We start from the raw sequence: 15,700 nt of genomic DNA, 5'->3' as shown, positions 1-15,700 counted from the left end.
AAGTCTTTTTCCTGAATGCGAATATTTGGACAAATTTATTAAGCAAGAGCCATTTATATTGTTACCTAAGATATTGTTTCTTACGCAAATTGCGTATAAAGTAAATCTCATGTCTGTAATTGACTTGGACACTGAAACTGTCAGTATCTTCTGAATAAAGCAAAGGAGGCTTGCCATTGGCACAAACAAACCTTAGCTTTGTTGTCATTACCATAAATTAATCTTCTTTCCGTGATTTTATTATTCAAGGCATTGCATTGAGGGATGCTCCATTTTATTTAAACTAGTGAGCGGCTCCGGCTACGCCCCTTTTTTTTTTTTTTTTTAATTTTGTATATATTGTATAAGTGTATTTAAAGAAAATGAAAAGATAAACAAAAGTCAAACCTTCCATGCTCATTCAATACTTCATCAACAGGCTGCAACAGCTTTTTCACCATTGCTGCAGCAACATCAAATGATTCTTGTGTTTCAGCCTCAACTAAAACATGCAAGTCCCTATTCTTTGAAGGTTCAGGTGATGGATACCTAGCTCCCTCAAGTCTATCATCCAAAGGCAATCCAGATTGCAACATCCTTCTGATCTCTATCAACCTATTATTCAAAGTTGGAATTTCAGAGTTAAATTGGATACCTCCAGTAAAATCTTTCATGAAATCAGGGAGCTGAATTACCAGCTTCGGCTCATCATCATTGCCCACCGGGACTTCCTCTCCCTGGTTCCACCGCCCATCTCATCATTCCCACTTGGGTTGTTGTTTGAGTCGGAAGACGGATCCCACCTGCTCCTCCTTTGCCTTTGGCTGGTAGTTTCCTCTAAAACTTTTTTAGAACTAAACCCACAAAACGGAAAAGAAGAGAAAAAACCATAAAAAATTAAACAAAAAACTGGACACGTGGTGGTTTTAGAATCCTTCGGGATTCCTTTTATATATAGTGCATAGATTAACCACAAACAAGTTGTAAAATTTGATACTGAGACCACAACAAACATTCTTTGATATAATAAACTTCTAAAAAGAATATACAGATTCTGAATACTATTCTTGGCAATAAAATTGAAAGTGAAACAAACAACAGCCTTCCCCCAACTTTTCTCATATTCCTCCCCCTATACAGAGTCAACCTGAGAATGGTAAAAGCAAATACAATGCATGACAAAGAATTTGATGACTAACACATTCCCAGATCACCATCTTCGATATCAGCAGGACCAGTGCGTATTCCATTAACCAGAGAAACAGCAGCAGCACATTGCATTTATTTGATGCTATTCTGTACAGAACTTGTGGCGACCCGGCTACCAGGAGATTGAAGCCCCATGTACAAGCAAGCTCAGCCATTAAAATGCTATGATTTGGTCTTGCTCATAAGCGTAGGTGTGACAGAGACAACCCCTATAAGGAAAAGAGTGGCAATTGAGTTGAAGTCATAAAGATCCCCTACAGATTGTAACTCTCCAAGAGCTATTCCTGCCTGTAGAACAAACAGACAAGCACACATTATTAAAGTATCAAAAATGGCATTTAATTGGTTTTCATTACCATATCAACCTAAGAGAAGAATAGGCTAGCTTAACATGCGACTTTTACATAGAATTCCAAATTAAAATACCCTGACAGTTATGTAAGCAGCAGGAATGAGTCCAATGAAAGTTGCTATGAAGAAAACATGGTAAGGCACATCGACAATAGGTGAAGCCACGTTAATGAATGTATTTGGCAAAGTTGGAGTAAGCCTTAGGAAAAGCATATAGCTCAACAGGCAGTCCCTCCTTTGAGCTACCTGGAAGCACGAAGTTAAAACTTAGTCAACCTTTTTAGCTCAATGTAAGCAAAGATGGCTTCAATAAGGAATTGAAAATCACCTGGGCTTGGAAGAAGCTCAGCTTGTCAGGCCAAATGGAAAAGACAAGGGGCCGCCCAATCAATTTTGACAGGAAATAGCAAGAAGAAGCACCAGCGGTGGCAGTGAACACAACAAGAGCTACACCTTTGAAGACTCCAAACAAAGCTCCAGCAAGCAATGACATGAAAACAGTTCCCGGAATCATGAAAGTTTGCATGAAAATGTAGACCACACAATACCCCACCAAGACTTGTATGGTGTAGTCACTTGTGTAGGTTTCAAGGTGATCTCTACATGATACATTGACAAAAAAATAAATAAATATAATATTAAAGGAACAAAAACGCCATCTCAAAGAACAGATAATACAGAGGTTATGATAGTCAAAGAATCATAAAAAATTCTTTGATGGTGAACCCAGAGAGCACCAAGGATCACCGCATGCTAGTTCATTGCATATCTCTTTAACCAAATACTGTTTCTCACCAACAGAAAGCATAACATATGAGAAGTAACATCTGGAACATTTTAAGAACTAAACAGAATCCGAAAAGAAAAGTGTATAATCACCAATTCCGGATCCATAAGATATACAGGCATCTTAAAGGCAAGCAAAGCTCATCTTTTTTTTTTTTTTTTGAGGAAAACATTATCATTTTCTAAAGAACCCTTGAATAGAAACTCATTGATCTTGAATAGCTGAAATACAATGCAATCTGGTCCAAAATCACACCATTTTTCATTCCCACCAAAGAAATCAATTCATTTATTGCCCCAAAGTCATTACAACAAAAGCAAAAAAAAAAAAAAAAAAAGCACCATTGGCTTGAAACTAGACGGATCCCACAACTTCACAGTAAAGTAACAAATTCAAATTTTCTCTTCGTTTTCCAGAAAGATAAAAAAGGACAAAATTTTTTCCAAATTAACAAAAAAGCCAACATACCTGAGGATTCGAAGATCTTCAAGGCTCCTGGGCAATTTGAGGAAGCTATAATCAGATGCGGGCATGGTCAAATAAACGCCAATGAGTCCCAAAAAGAATCCCATCACCACCGTTGAAGCCACCGTCACCTCCCAAAAGCTCAAAGGAAAACTGGGTTTGGATGCCTTAATCTCTTCTCTCCCTTCCATTTGTCCCTTTCGGTTTCAAATTCCCTTCCCTTTCTTTTCTCTCCTTTTGCTTTTTATTAGCCTTTCCCTCCCTCAACAAAAACAAAGAGAAAAGAAAGAAAAAAAATTTCCAAAGAGGGAGAGAAGAAGATCACTTCGCCTTTTAGGACACTTCTTCCCCTTCCTCCCCTCGTTCCCTTGTTATATGTCAAAGTGTGCGAGGGAAAGGAAAGAGAGGGAGCATATTCCCCGGTTAGAGCCTTAAATCCCAAACGTTTGAAAAAACCCAACTAAAATACAAAAATAAATTAGTAAATAAAGAGTATTTCTTTTTTCGAGGAGACTAAAAAAAACCAGCGTCGTTGTTGTCGTCAGCTTCTCTTTTTTCTTTTTTTTTTTTTGAGAATAACATTTTATTTATAGAAGCTAAGATTTTTGCCACGTGGATCTAAAAGGCTTGAGTGAGAAAGCCGAAAAAGGTGAAAGGTAAAGCAAGGTAGATGCGATGATTAACAATGATTAAAAATGCGTAGATGATAAATCAAATCGTTGGATTTGATTAAATTTCAAGTTTAATTTTTTCACCATTCACATTGTTTAATAATTAAACTCTACACTTTATTTTTTTTATTCTAATTAAGACGTCAATTGTACTCGTATATTTATTTCTAAAAAATAGATTTTATCGTTTAGACAATTGTTATAATTTTAAATAAGCGATTTAAAGAATTTTTTAAATTATTATATAAAATAACATTTTTTAATACTTTGAGCATCAATAAACAATTATCAGATTTAATAAAAATATTATAAATAGAATCAATTTATAATTATCATATAAAAATAAAGAAATAAAATTATATACACAAATTTTTAGTCAATGTTTTTTTTTTCTTAAACCACATTCAAACTAAACGTAAACATGAGTGTTGCTTCTATATTTCAACCTTTACTTTGAGTATTTCTTTTATTAGCTGTTTCCTCGTATAAAAGGCCTTATTTTAATGGAATAAAGAATTATATTTGATTAAAATAAAAAAGATTGTGAAACGTAAGCCACGATAAGCACGTGAAATAGTGGGAAACAGCCAAAACACAGGGAGACGATGCTCGCCTTACGTCAACCAAATCGAGGCCCACATGTGCTGGTCCTCCATACCACCGACCTGCCCTGCCCAACATTTTTTCAAAAAGAATGATAAAATAATAACTTTGCATCAAAATATATTTTTTTATTTAAATAACATCGTATAATTATATTATTAAAAAATTAATATTTATTATGTATAATAATTATATGATAAATATTTATTTTAATATATTAATTAATTGAATAAAATCTTTTTATATCAGTAAAAATTTTTTATTTTATATATTTTTTTAATCTTTTTCTCCTTGTTAATTGGCTCAAATCTATATCAAAACGGAAATTTGTTTTAATAAATTTAAAGATAAGAGAAATAAATATAAAAATGATTTAATTTAATTTTTTAGATTTATTGATTTAATTATTAAAAAATTTATACTATTATAAATTAATATCTTTTTTAATTATTTATTTTATTATATATAATTAATGTTTTAATAATATCATTATATAATATTATTTAAATAAAAAATATATATTAATATAACGTAATATTTTATATAATCTTTTATGATCTTCCTCCACCTTTCTCTCTTTAATTTCGCACGTGTTTTGAAGATACACTTACCACAACTTTTTTCGTTTAATTTGGCTTGGTCGTAGGGTGAGGTTTGCAATATTCTTTTCCTTGTTTTTTTATTTTTATTTTTATTTTTAGGGAAGGTTGAATGTGTTGTATCTCAAAGATTAGAACCAATTATTCTTTTAGGCCGCAGAAAGTCATAGGCTTTTCACTCAGGAAATAAGAAAACTTATTACCATGTGATATGTCTTTCTTTTAGCAAACCTTTACTTCTGTCCTTATCCGTTGGTGGAGACCATCTGTAGAATTCCTAGTTTGAATGTGTCAAAATAAGCTTTTCACCATGTTAGCTTATTATTCAATGTATGTACTTCAAACTAATTAAAGTCAAATATGGCAACTCATGTAAAATGTCAGCCTAGCATTAACATATATATCAAACATTTTCACGTGAAAGAGCTATTGATTTTGTAGGATAAGAAAATTATCATTTTATATGGTCAAAGATTGAGTTGAATGAGATCTATGAATATTTCATTTTTTTTTTTTACTTACAATTATTAAAAATTATTTTGTTATCATTAAAATTAAAAATATAATACTTTATCAATAAAATTATATGATTATTAACAAATGTATCAAAATCTTAATTCAGCATTGTTAAACTCTATTTGATGAGTTAATTTGAAGACATATTCTCACTTGGTCGTTAGAGTTTGCAAATGGAATTTTGTTTTCGTGAAATTCAATTTTGGACAAGCCCTGATTACACTTTCATAATTAATAATAAAAAAAACGAAAATACTTATGGATAATGGCCCAAAGAATTAATTTAGCTAATTAGGCTTCGTAGCAGCTTCACTTCAACAAAAGAGCAACCAGGCAGGCTCCTAGCTTTGGGTCTTGATACGAGCAAAGACTTTTATAGCCCACATACATCCACAGCTAGTTGGGCCTAAGAGAAAAACTCGTTTGTGCAGCTTTCACCGTATTGACACCCTTAAACTATAGTGGATCCCTTAAGTATGTAAAGTCATTTTGGGTTAAGCATTGCATCAAAAGAAGCAGGTGTTTCTCATGGAACATAGAACAAACTCTATGCACTTGAAAAAGCCCTGTGGAGAAGCCAGCCCACTCTCTCTGTCAAGCGAAAACTGACCCACGTGCCCCCTACAAAAGTCGTTCAAAATCAAATGAATAATAAAATTGATTTTAATGAAATTAAAAATAATAAAAAAATTATTATAATTATAATTTAAAAATTTTGTATTAAATTAATATTATTAAAATTAATATCTAAATTTAATTAATAATACGGTAAATTTAACTATATTACATTAAAAATAAGAGGGAATCCGAACCCCACTTAATTTGGAGGAGCCATGGATTGGAAGCAATCAAGTGAGTCGCTGTGAGAAATGTGTGCCAATGTGACAAACGGATTTCGTGTATCTACTTAAATTGAGAGTGATAACAACACCTCAATGCCAATTGGAATCCATTTCCTTTTCTTATAATACTGTTAGTCTTGACTTTGTGATTGCAAGTTTGGATACCCATAATTTATAGTAGTGGACAAATTTGTGGCTATCTTTTTAGACAAAAAGCGTTCATTTTCAACTTCATTCTTTATCTTCTTCTAACATTTGATGGGCCCAAGCTTAGTTGACCCTCCAAGGGTTGTTGTGACGAATAGGTCATGACTCAAGATTCATATCTCTCTTTTTTTTATCTCACCGACAATTAAATACGATAATTTATGTATTTATATTATATAAAATATTAATAATTTATATATTATATTATATTTTATATAAAAATTATATATTATAATTTATGTTGATAATAAAATATATTTTTATTTTATTAAATTTATTTATTATTTTTATTAAAATTTTAAATTATATATTTTATATTATATTATTATATGATACTTTAAATTATTAAATCTTCCCATAAAAAAAAGCATTGGAAAGTTTAATACAAAGTAAAGTCTTTCCATAAAATTCGACCTAAAAGAAAAAAAAAATCAAACCCCAATCTCCCCATCATTTCAATCAAACGTTGACGATGTCCCACCTGTCACATATACCCTTAATCTGCACCGTCCGTTCCCTGATAATTGTGCGGCGCGAATCCGCATATCACCGAAAAGTAGAACTCACGTCTCTTCCTCGTATAGTAACGCTGGTTACTTTATCATCCTCTTCTAATGTAACCCTAGTCGAAGGTATATATACCTTCCCCAATTCCCATCGAAAGCTATGGCATTTCATTAATTTCATTACGTATCCTGCTATTTTTATTTTCGATTTTTCCCAAGCTGTTAGGAAAATACCAAAAGAAAAAAATTTAAAGATTTTATTTTAAAAGAAAACCAACCCTAAAAATTCCAAAAAAATTGAGTCTTTTCATGAATCATAATTTCTTTTTGTTTGGTTCCTTTGAAAATCTGAAATGCGACGAAGCGAACGTTTCGTTTATGAATCAAGCAATGAAAAGTTGAAGGAAAAGAAGAAGTGGAAGAAGATATTTTAATCCAAGTGAGAAAGAGAAAAGAAAAGGGAAAGAAGCTTAGAGTAATGGCGGGAGAGCAGAGAAGATTCGAGATTGGTTACGCGCTTTTACCGAAGAAAGAGAACAGTTTCATTCGAGAATCGTTGGTGAATCTGGCGAAATCTCGAGGAATCGATCTGGTTAAGATCGATAGGGAACGTCCTTTAGTCGATCAAGGACCATTCGATTGCGTGTTGCACAAGTTGTACGGTGAGGATTGGAAGAGCCAGCTCGAAGATTTCCGTTCTAAAAACCCTAATGCTGTAATTATCGATTCTCCTGACTCAATCGAACGGCTTCACAACAGGATTTCGATGCTCCAGGTGGTGTCCGAACTCAAGATCGAGAATCAAACCGAAACCTTTGGGATCCCTAAACAGATTGTGATTTACGATCAAGAAACCCTATTTGATAACCATGCTTGGGAATTGCTTAAGTTTCCAGTGATTGCCAAGCCCTTGGTGGCTGATGGAAGCGCCAAATCACACAAAATGGCTCTGGTTTTTAACCACGATGGGTTGAACAAGCTTAGGCCCCCCATTGTTTTGCAGGAATTTGTTAATCATGGAGGGGTTATTTTTAAGGTTTACGTGGTTGGGGAATATGTGAAATGTGTTAAAAGGAAGTCATTACCAGATGTTTCAGAGGAAAAATTAAAGAGTTTAGAAGGGTCTCTACCGTTTTCTCAAGTTTCCAATTTGGCTACTCATGAGAAAAGTGATGATAAGTACTATAAGATGATGCATTTGGAGGATACTGAATTGCCGCCACATAATTTCATGACGGATATTGCTGAGGGTTTGAGAAGGGCAATGAAATTGAATTTGTTTAATTTTGATGTGATAAGAGATACCCGATTTGTAAACCGTTATCTTATTATTGACATTAACTATTTTCCGGGTTATGCAAAAATGCCAGGGTATGAAACAGTTTTGACTGATTTCTTTTGGGATATAGTGAATAGGAAAGAAGGGGAGGTGGTAGCGGAGAAGGCTTTGGTTGAGGAGTGTCGCCAGGAGAAAATAGCAGGACTGATGGAAGGCAGGTGCTTAGTTGTGAGGAAGAAGTAAGGAAAATTGTGACCAATTCTTGCTGTAGTGATGGGGAAGAGAAGGAGAACTCTATTCAAGTTGACCGAAAATTTGTAGGAAATTTGATAAAAAGGTATAGGTTGGTTCGTTTTTCGTAGTTGGTCGTTTTGGAAGGTCGCTGCAATTGTACAAGGATTGGGACCCTGGTGCTGGCTTACGAAGGCAAAGTCAGTTGCACATTTTCCATTTTTAGACATCATTTAGTACAGGGGTGAAATAAGTAGGTTGGCTACTTTGAGTTAGTTGTAGCCTCTTGACAACGATTACATGGTGTTCAGTGTTAATCATGTATTTTCTGTCCACTGTTGCTCTGGAGATAGGTACTTCTCAAAATACTTTTAACGTTTTAGGAAATTTAAGTTGTACTTTGAGGCTTTTAAGTGTTCTATTTTTTGCTTAGTAATTGTTTTAGTTTTTCATCTTGAGAAGTTTAATCAGTGGATTTTGCCATATTTTCAATGATACTTTCATTTTAATTTTCTTGTTTTTGCCAATGATAGTTTCATTTTAATTTTTCTTGCCTTTTATGTGCATTGATTAAATTGATGTGCTTCTTTAAATGCTAATCTGATTTAGATTTGAAGAATTGATTGCTATGGCTCCATTAGGGTTTTGTTATTTGAAACAATGAAGTTGGTAGTCCGTCTAGTTCCTGCCAAAAATGATTATAAGAATGATGCTACGGTATTTCCCTTTTTGAGTTTAGATACCTAGGTTACTAACTTGATGTATAAAATGGATAAATAACAAACAGAATGAATACATTTTGGTGAACTCTGAAATTTAGCTTCAGGAGATAGTTCATATTATCCTCTAGGTTTTGTGGCAATCGGTACTTCATATTCTCTTCTAGGTTTTGTGGCTAATTGGCATATTAATGTGGTTGCTGAAAGCCAGGTATGGTAGTTTGGTAACCTGATCTGCTTTAATCAGGTTTCCCTCCTTATTGCTACTTAAAGATTAATTTTGGAGAGTACTTCCAGTTTGCATGCTAAGTTGAAAACAGAAGCTATGAGTGCTTTAAATGGAGCAAAAATATCAGTTTCTTTTCTTTTTAATTTTCCCATTGAGGAAAACTTTTTGAAATTGAATGCCAATTGATGTGTTGATATCAACTGGTTGTATTGACTGCAGATTGCTGTTAATGATTGATTGAGAATTAAAAAGGAGGAAAGTTTTTTATTCACTTTAGGGTTACACTTTCAATAATTTTTTCAGCTCCTGACATGGAATAAGGGTTCATGATATCTCTGTTGCATGGGCTGATATCTCAAAAAGGATGTGGGGAACTTGAAACCTATTGACACGTAAATCTTATATAAAAACATGCTGGTTTTATGATTGTCCTGTCCTTATATCCTGTTATTATAGCATTTATTATGTTTGGTAATGATTTCCAACAGCCTCTATTGCTTTCGTATCCAAAAATTTTGGACAGTATTAGATTTGAAATCCTTCGCACATTTTTTTTTTTTGTATTCTAATGCCTTTTTTAACAGTTTATGCTTTCACCGTTAGTTGTCATGGTCAAAGCTTTACGGTTACACTTTCGATGGATTGGTTACTTAACCAAGTGTTGTATAGGGATATATGAACATTGTTGTTGTGTGGCCTGGTATTGTTTTTAAACAAGTATGCCAGCAGCTTGACTTTATATAGAACTGCTATGGTTTTGCATATATATATTTCCCTGTGTCCTGAAGTCCCGTTTTTGTGCTCTTTATGGCTGTTGGATGAGACAAATTGTGATGTTTCATGTGTACAGCCCATTCCAATTGTTTATATTACTCTGAATATTTTTGTTACCGGTTTTGCATATTTGTTAAAGATTTTACTGCCCCATGCATGAATACATGCATATTGACGTAATTCTACCTTTATAGATGACGCAATCATAATAGCAGCTCTTTATGTGTTACTTTTTGCTAACAAGTTGCTGAAGTGTATGTTTTCTCCAAAATTTCAGTCTCATGTAGAAGCTAGAAAAATTTTGTGTGTTAATTTTTGCAAACAAGTTGCCCACGTTTGTGTTTGTTCCAAAATTTCAGTCTCATGTAGAAGCTAGAAAATTTTTGAATGTGTCTCCAGGGAGTTCTAGAAATGCTGCTGTTTGAACCAAATAAATGAAATATGAAGTTTAGTGAAGGAGACTTTGGTTTGTTTTTTTGTTATCTTATCCCTAAGTTTTTCCTTTCCTTCCTCTTTCATGGTCTACAAGCTAAAGGCCTGGACATTTTGGCCTATTAATGGTGAAAAAAAGAAAATTTAATATGCAGATCTTGTTCTGCTTGTATCTGTGTAAACTGACATAGTGACTCGGTGCTCTACTAATTGAAGGTTGGCTTTCAAAAGATGTAGTGAAATGGAAAAATAAGTACTGGATTCTAAAATGTTTATTTCCTTTCCAGATTTGCTTCCTTTTGCAATTAACTGTTGAGTCTTTCTTTATCTATCCAAGTAAGTTTCTGTCTCAAGCATAACATGTCAATCCATTTTATTAAATTCAAATCAAACTCTCAAAGGGTTTTGTCTCGTTGAATCTACAATATTGCTTCTTTACAGTTAGCTGAGCTCGTCGCATGATTCTATGACCTTAACTTCATCTTGGCTGCACCATTTCCATTGACAATCTCCTCTGTTTCCATCTTCGGTTAGCATGGACCATAATAAAATCTTGAGAAAATACATGCTGCTGGACATTGAAATAGAACAAGAAATATGCAAAAACCTTGCATCAAAGACGTTTGTCTTTTAGCTATATTGTTTATCATTTCTAATGTAAGTGATGTGAATTTGATTGCTTGTGGCAATTCCTTTAAAGTGACGTGTAAGTTTTAATCATATCATTGCCTCCTAATTGCTTCTCTGATCTATGTTGGAAGTGCAAGTAAATTTTTTTCCATGGGGGTGCCTTGCTAGTAGCTTTAATCCCTTTGCTGTCCTTAAGAATGCTATGCATTAGAATGACTGTTCTAATGCTCATGCTGTTAATGATCAATCAATTTTGTGCTTTTATTTGATTTGTTTTTTGCCATTCGTTTAACATTCCAAAGTTACCTAAGCTAAATAGTCAATTAGTATGTTTCTATAGTTGGATGGAGGATTTTAATTCTGCTTTAAAGTTGCTTTCATTTTTGTTTGTCCATTTGTATTTGTTTTAGTGATGGTTAGTTCCAGGGGCACAGACCACTTAGTTTGTGTTGTGTTGAGCACTTGGTGCTTAATTTAGGGGTTTTCAGATTTTCAGATTACATCTCAGTTTGTACTGTTAATTTGGCTTCCCTGTCTCTATGGGAACATTTCTTGTGTATGTCTGGTTGTATTCTTATTATGAAAGATTTTGTTCAAAATGGAGTAAAAATTATGCACAATGATTCTTCTTTTTCTTATACCATATTTGAGAATTGATTAATAAAATGGAGATCCTTATCTTTCGAAACTTCTAGTGTTTTTATCACATTAATTTGTGTTTTGTGCTTTCCTTGAATTGTTGTCATTGTAGTAGTATTATTTTTTTTTGGTTACATAAGATAAACAAAAAAAAAAAAAAAAACACTATAGAAACCTTCCTTCAGGTTATGGGGGGCAAAAGGAGACAGCCCGACTCAACCCAGCATCTGCTCAAAGCAAAGATAAGGAAGGACTGAAGGAGGAAGCCTTAGGCTCCGCACTAGTCAGGCAGCAGCTCAAAACCAACATCAGGACAATAGTACGGCCAAGTTTAGTAAATCAGACCATCTGGTAAATCAGATTATCCGTATATTTTATATAAAATATTAAAATTTATATATTTATAATGTATTTTATATAACAATTTATGTATATACATAAATATAAAATATATTTTTTATTAAATATATATAATAATTATTAAAATTTTAAATTATGTTATTTTTTATTATATTTATATCGTGTGGTCTTTATCGTATTTTAGATTACTAACTTTACCAAGACGATAGATCAGCCCAATTATTCCCCCTCTACGGCAAGGTCCACTCTATTTTTTTTCCAGTGGCATGGGCATCTGCCTTCAGAATCAAATATTTAAATAATAAAACCTAAAAGCATGGGCCCTAGTGGACAGCTTTTGAGAGGTCCAATTGAAAAAGCATGGGTACAGAATTGGAACCAATAATTTCACAAGACGGTGAAGCCGATTTCAAAGAAGGCCTCTGGGCCCAATTGGACCGGCTTGGGTTCTAATTGAAGCATAGTAGTAACCTAAATCCTAACTGTTCAAGTGAATTCGCTGAAAGCCTTTGAACAGGCCCAATTCTAGCAAAAACACGCAAATTTTATAAATGTTTGCACAGAAAAAAAACCATCCTAGTTTTTTACCATTTGTACTCTCAAGTTTTAACTTGAAAAGAAAGAAATATTTCCGGAATTCACGTTGGAGGTGGTTTTGGTTGGTGATTATTCTTGTAACAGTCAATTGCTTATATAGGACGGTAACAATATCAACTAAAGGGCAACAATTCAACCAACATTCTGACATTAAGTGACTAAAACAAACACTAACGTCCAAAAGTGAATTATTAATTAATACTAAGGAGATTTAACATTTTTTCCTTTTTCCTTTTTATTAATCATAATGATGTAACAGTAGAAGACCCAACAGAAGAAAAAAATTGATTTCATGTATAAGTAATAAAAGGTTGTGACATGGTTGAATTTGACATAGATGCCATATTGCCATATATAGTCGTATGAAGTATGCGCCTCAAGGTCTTATTTATTTTAAAATTTTAATAACTGTAAAATCTACTATATACTTAATTTGATCAATAACATATGCATGGCTTTGAAAAAATTTTTGGGTAATTTCAGTCTCTAAATTTTCTTTTCCTTTAATTTTGTTATATTTATCATATTTACATTCATACACATGCAGAATCTCAACCTTGTGTTTTAATCACCAATATAAGTCCATGATCCTTCTAAAATATTCTCATCATTTAGCTAGATTTCTTTTTGCCAAGCTATATAATAAACATTTCAGCAAATAGAATTTAATGGAAATTATACAATATATTTTAGAAAACACATCAAATTATTCAATACAGTGAACAGTACTATCTAAAAACTTTTATTATTGATTGTAAAAAGTTTGAATTTGATTTTAAGGAAAAAAAAAACAAAAGAATCTCAAAACACACTTATTCATGGACGCTTGAAGGTGTTTTTACAATTTAGCATAGGTTAGCTCAATTAAGCTTCGGAAATGAAAAAAAGCAAATGAACGAACCCCAAAATAAAATGGAAAGAATACCACATGAAATATTTTTCTCTGCATCAAGTTGACACTTGATAGTATGTATCATGCCGAAAGGCGCTCTACCATGAGATAGGTGATGGGAATGTTGAAGTGAAGCTGCAAAAGCAAGAAGAAAAAGAAAATATTAACTAATCTGAAAGAAGTATTGACGAAATAAATAATCCGAAAATTAATCGTATATGAACAAAGCAACAAAGATATGAAAATGAATGAAGAATCCAATTAGAAGACAACACCTACTCTACGATTTCTTTCCAGTAGGAGTCATCGGCTTCATCTTCCATAATTAGCTTCTCCCAATCCTCATAGATAGTGGTGTCTGGTGCTGTATCGGTCTTGTTTTCCATCTGGTTAATTGGTGAAGTCTCAAGAGATCCTGAAATCAACTCAGGAAGTGGATTTTCTGTTCGTTCAAAGGAATTGTTCAAACTCTGATTGTTCATGTCAAGGCTATCATAGTTGAATCCACCTTGAAAATATTCCGGTGGGATTTCTACAGCCTGGTCGTTACTTAAAGTTCGAGGGATTGCACCAGCGTTATTTGGAGTACTCTGAGGTGTTGGGGTTACTTCTTTAGCAGATAGGGTGCCTGTTGCATTGAGCACTCCCTCAAATGGGTACAGATCTTGGGATCCAAGGAAACCAGCACTCTCAACATTTGCAAGTTTGTTTGCGTTCATTATTTGCATTAGGTTTTGCAATAGTTGGGCTTTGGCTAGTTGAGCGGCATCAGCCTGTAGTTTAAAAGCTGTGTCCCAAGGGTTCATCAAGTTGGCTAATTGTGCGGCACAAAGCAACGGGGAAAGATGTAAAAGATGATCAACGTCAGTTCTTGGCTTGTGGGTGTGAGGGTCAATTCCCATGTTCAGGAGCTTTTTCCTGATGTGGGTATTCCAAAAGTTCTTGATTTCATTATCTGTTCGTCCAGGAAGATGAGTAGCAATCCTAGACCACCTGCAAAATGAAGGTAAATAAAAGATGTTAGATGCTTTTTTTAAATCCCAAACATATCTATATGCACAGATTTTCCAAATCCTCTAAGAAAACTATGCATGAGAAAAAATATATATATGTACTTGTTTCCAAGAAGCGAATGAAGGTTAATAATAACTTTCTCTTCTTCTTCAGTGAATCTTCCTCTCTTGATATCAGGCCTCAGATAATTAGCCCACCTTAGTCTGCAACTTTTGCCACATCTGTTTAAGCCCGCAAGCTTTGGAAGAACCCTCCAACTTCCATGGCCATGTTCGTTAATGTAATCAATCAGCTTCTGATCTTCCTCTGGAGTCCACGGCCCCCTTTTCAGATTGGCATCCTCTGCGCAGCATGGAGACCTACCCATTGCCCTGATTCGAAACTAACAAATTAACCAGGAAAGAATGAGATATTAAATTGAGATAAAAATGGAGAATCTCTCCTCTTGGTGAAGGGTGTTTAATCTTTAACAAAGGAAAAGGAGTTTAATTTGGATATTCCGAGGAGACGACAAGCACCTGGTTTTATAGGTGCATGCCTTACGTGATTCAAACCAATGATGTCATTGACATTCTTTCTTGCATTATAATATACCAAGTTTCCCATAGCAAGACAAAGACCCGGAAGTAACCTGGCAGCTCATAATTCTTTTAGCACTATTTAAAGAACCCTAAAACCCGTCACGTGCCATTATTATATTATAATTAACCATTCAATTAAGAATTGCCCCGAGTTAGGTTATTTCTGCATGCAAAATGTAATTTTTAATTTAATTGAACCATCCGTAAATCTAGTTGAATTTTATCAAGCACGTGTCAACAATGATTTTCAGCAGAATGCAGTGATTTTGGTGGTATAATATAGGGTTGACCTTGAAAGGCAACAAAAAGCTCCCGGGTCAAACACTTGGGATATAGTAGTTGTAGCACAGTAGTTTTCCTTTGATTTCTCTTTTCCCCCAAGAAATAGAGATTTAGTATTTACATTTCTTAATTTTCAATTACACAAGAATTTGCAGTTCTAAAGAACGCAATAAGAAAACCTGGATTCTATACAGCCCATAAATATATGAATATATTTTGTGCAAAAATTTAAAGGTAAAATTACGTTTCAGATTATAAATATTTGAATGCTCCCCCAGATGGAGTATCTATGTCTCCTGACAATGA

At 33.7% G+C, this 15,700-nt stretch overlaps 3 protein-coding genes and 1 pseudogene across 3 annotated transcripts; 1 reads left to right on the top strand and 3 right to left on the bottom strand.

Annotated features, from left to right (window-relative positions):
• Positions 1-244: 244 nt before the first annotated feature.
• On the bottom strand, positions 245-994 carry LOC111304686 (uncharacterized). The gene is made up of 2 exons (XM_022901488.2): positions 675-994; positions 245-594 (listed from the first exon to the last, which is right to left on the bottom strand). The coding sequence occupies exons 1-2, from the start codon at positions 992-994 to the stop codon at positions 354-356; spliced, it is 561 nt and encodes a 186-aa protein (XP_022757223.2). The 3' UTR covers positions 245-353.
• LOC111304677 (putative membrane protein At4g09580) lies at positions 977-3,260 on the bottom strand. Its single transcript, XM_022901476.2, has 4 exons — positions 2,795-3,260; positions 1,868-2,138; positions 1,615-1,785; positions 977-1,476 (listed from the first exon to the last, which is right to left on the bottom strand). The coding sequence occupies exons 1-4, from the start codon at positions 2,980-2,982 to the stop codon at positions 1,351-1,353; spliced, it is 756 nt and encodes a 251-aa protein (XP_022757211.1). The 5' UTR covers positions 2,983-3,260; the 3' UTR covers positions 977-1,350.
• Positions 3,261-7,073: 3,813 nt separating this feature from the next.
• LOC111304668 (inositol-tetrakisphosphate 1-kinase 1 pseudogene) lies at positions 7,074-8,523 on the top strand (annotated as a pseudogene).
• A 4,917-nt stretch (positions 8,524-13,440) lies between these two features.
• Positions 13,441-15,028, bottom strand: LOC111314955 (transcription factor MYB93-like). Its single transcript, XM_089765299.1, has 2 exons — positions 14,633-15,028; positions 13,441-14,510 (listed from the first exon to the last, which is right to left on the bottom strand). The coding sequence occupies exons 1-2, from the start codon at positions 14,896-14,898 to the stop codon at positions 13,793-13,795; spliced, it is 984 nt and encodes a 327-aa protein (XP_089621425.1). The 5' UTR covers positions 14,899-15,028; the 3' UTR covers positions 13,441-13,792.
• Between the last annotated feature and the right edge of the window lie 672 nt (positions 15,029-15,700).

This window comes from Durio zibethinus, chromosome 9 (assembly GCF_047325235.1).
Source record: "Durio zibethinus cultivar Kanyao isolate XHJ-2024 chromosome 9, ASM4732523v1, whole genome shotgun sequence".
In the NCBI taxonomy this organism is placed as follows: Eukaryota; Viridiplantae; Streptophyta; class Magnoliopsida; order Malvales; family Malvaceae; genus Durio; species Durio zibethinus.
This window is presented reverse-complemented; position numbering and strand designations above follow the sequence as displayed.

What these genes read in the sequence shown, in the direction of transcription:
- LOC111304686 (XM_022901488.2), bottom strand. Translation starts at nt 994, where the DNA reads ATGTTTGTTGTGGTCTCAGTATCAAATTTTACAACTTGTTTGTGGTTA. An exon ending in ATGATGATGAGCCGAAGCTG is followed by an intron (nt 595 to 674) that starts GTAATTCAGCTC and finishes TTTGAATAATAG; the next exon opens with GTTGATAGAGATCAGAAGGA.
- LOC111304677 (XM_022901476.2), bottom strand. Translation starts at nt 2,982, where the DNA reads ATGGAAGGGAGAGAAGAGATTAAGGCATCCAAACCCAGTTTTCCTTTG. An exon ending in GAAGATCTTCGAATCCTCAG is followed by an intron (nt 2,139 to 2,794) that starts GTATGTTGGCTT and finishes TGTATCATGTAG; the next exon opens with AGATCACCTTGAAACCTACA. An exon ending in CTGCTTACATAACTGTCAGG is followed by an intron (nt 1,477 to 1,614) that starts GTATTTTAATTT and finishes TTTGTTCTACAG; the next exon opens with GCAGGAATAGCTCTTGGAGA.
- LOC111314955 (XM_089765299.1), bottom strand. Translation starts at nt 14,898, where the DNA reads ATGGGTAGGTCTCCATGCTGCGCAGAGGATGCCAATCTGAAAAGGGGG. An exon ending in CATTCGCTTCTTGGAAACAA is followed by an intron (nt 14,511 to 14,632) that starts GTACATATATAT and finishes TTCATTTTGCAG; the next exon opens with GTGGTCTAGGATTGCTACTC.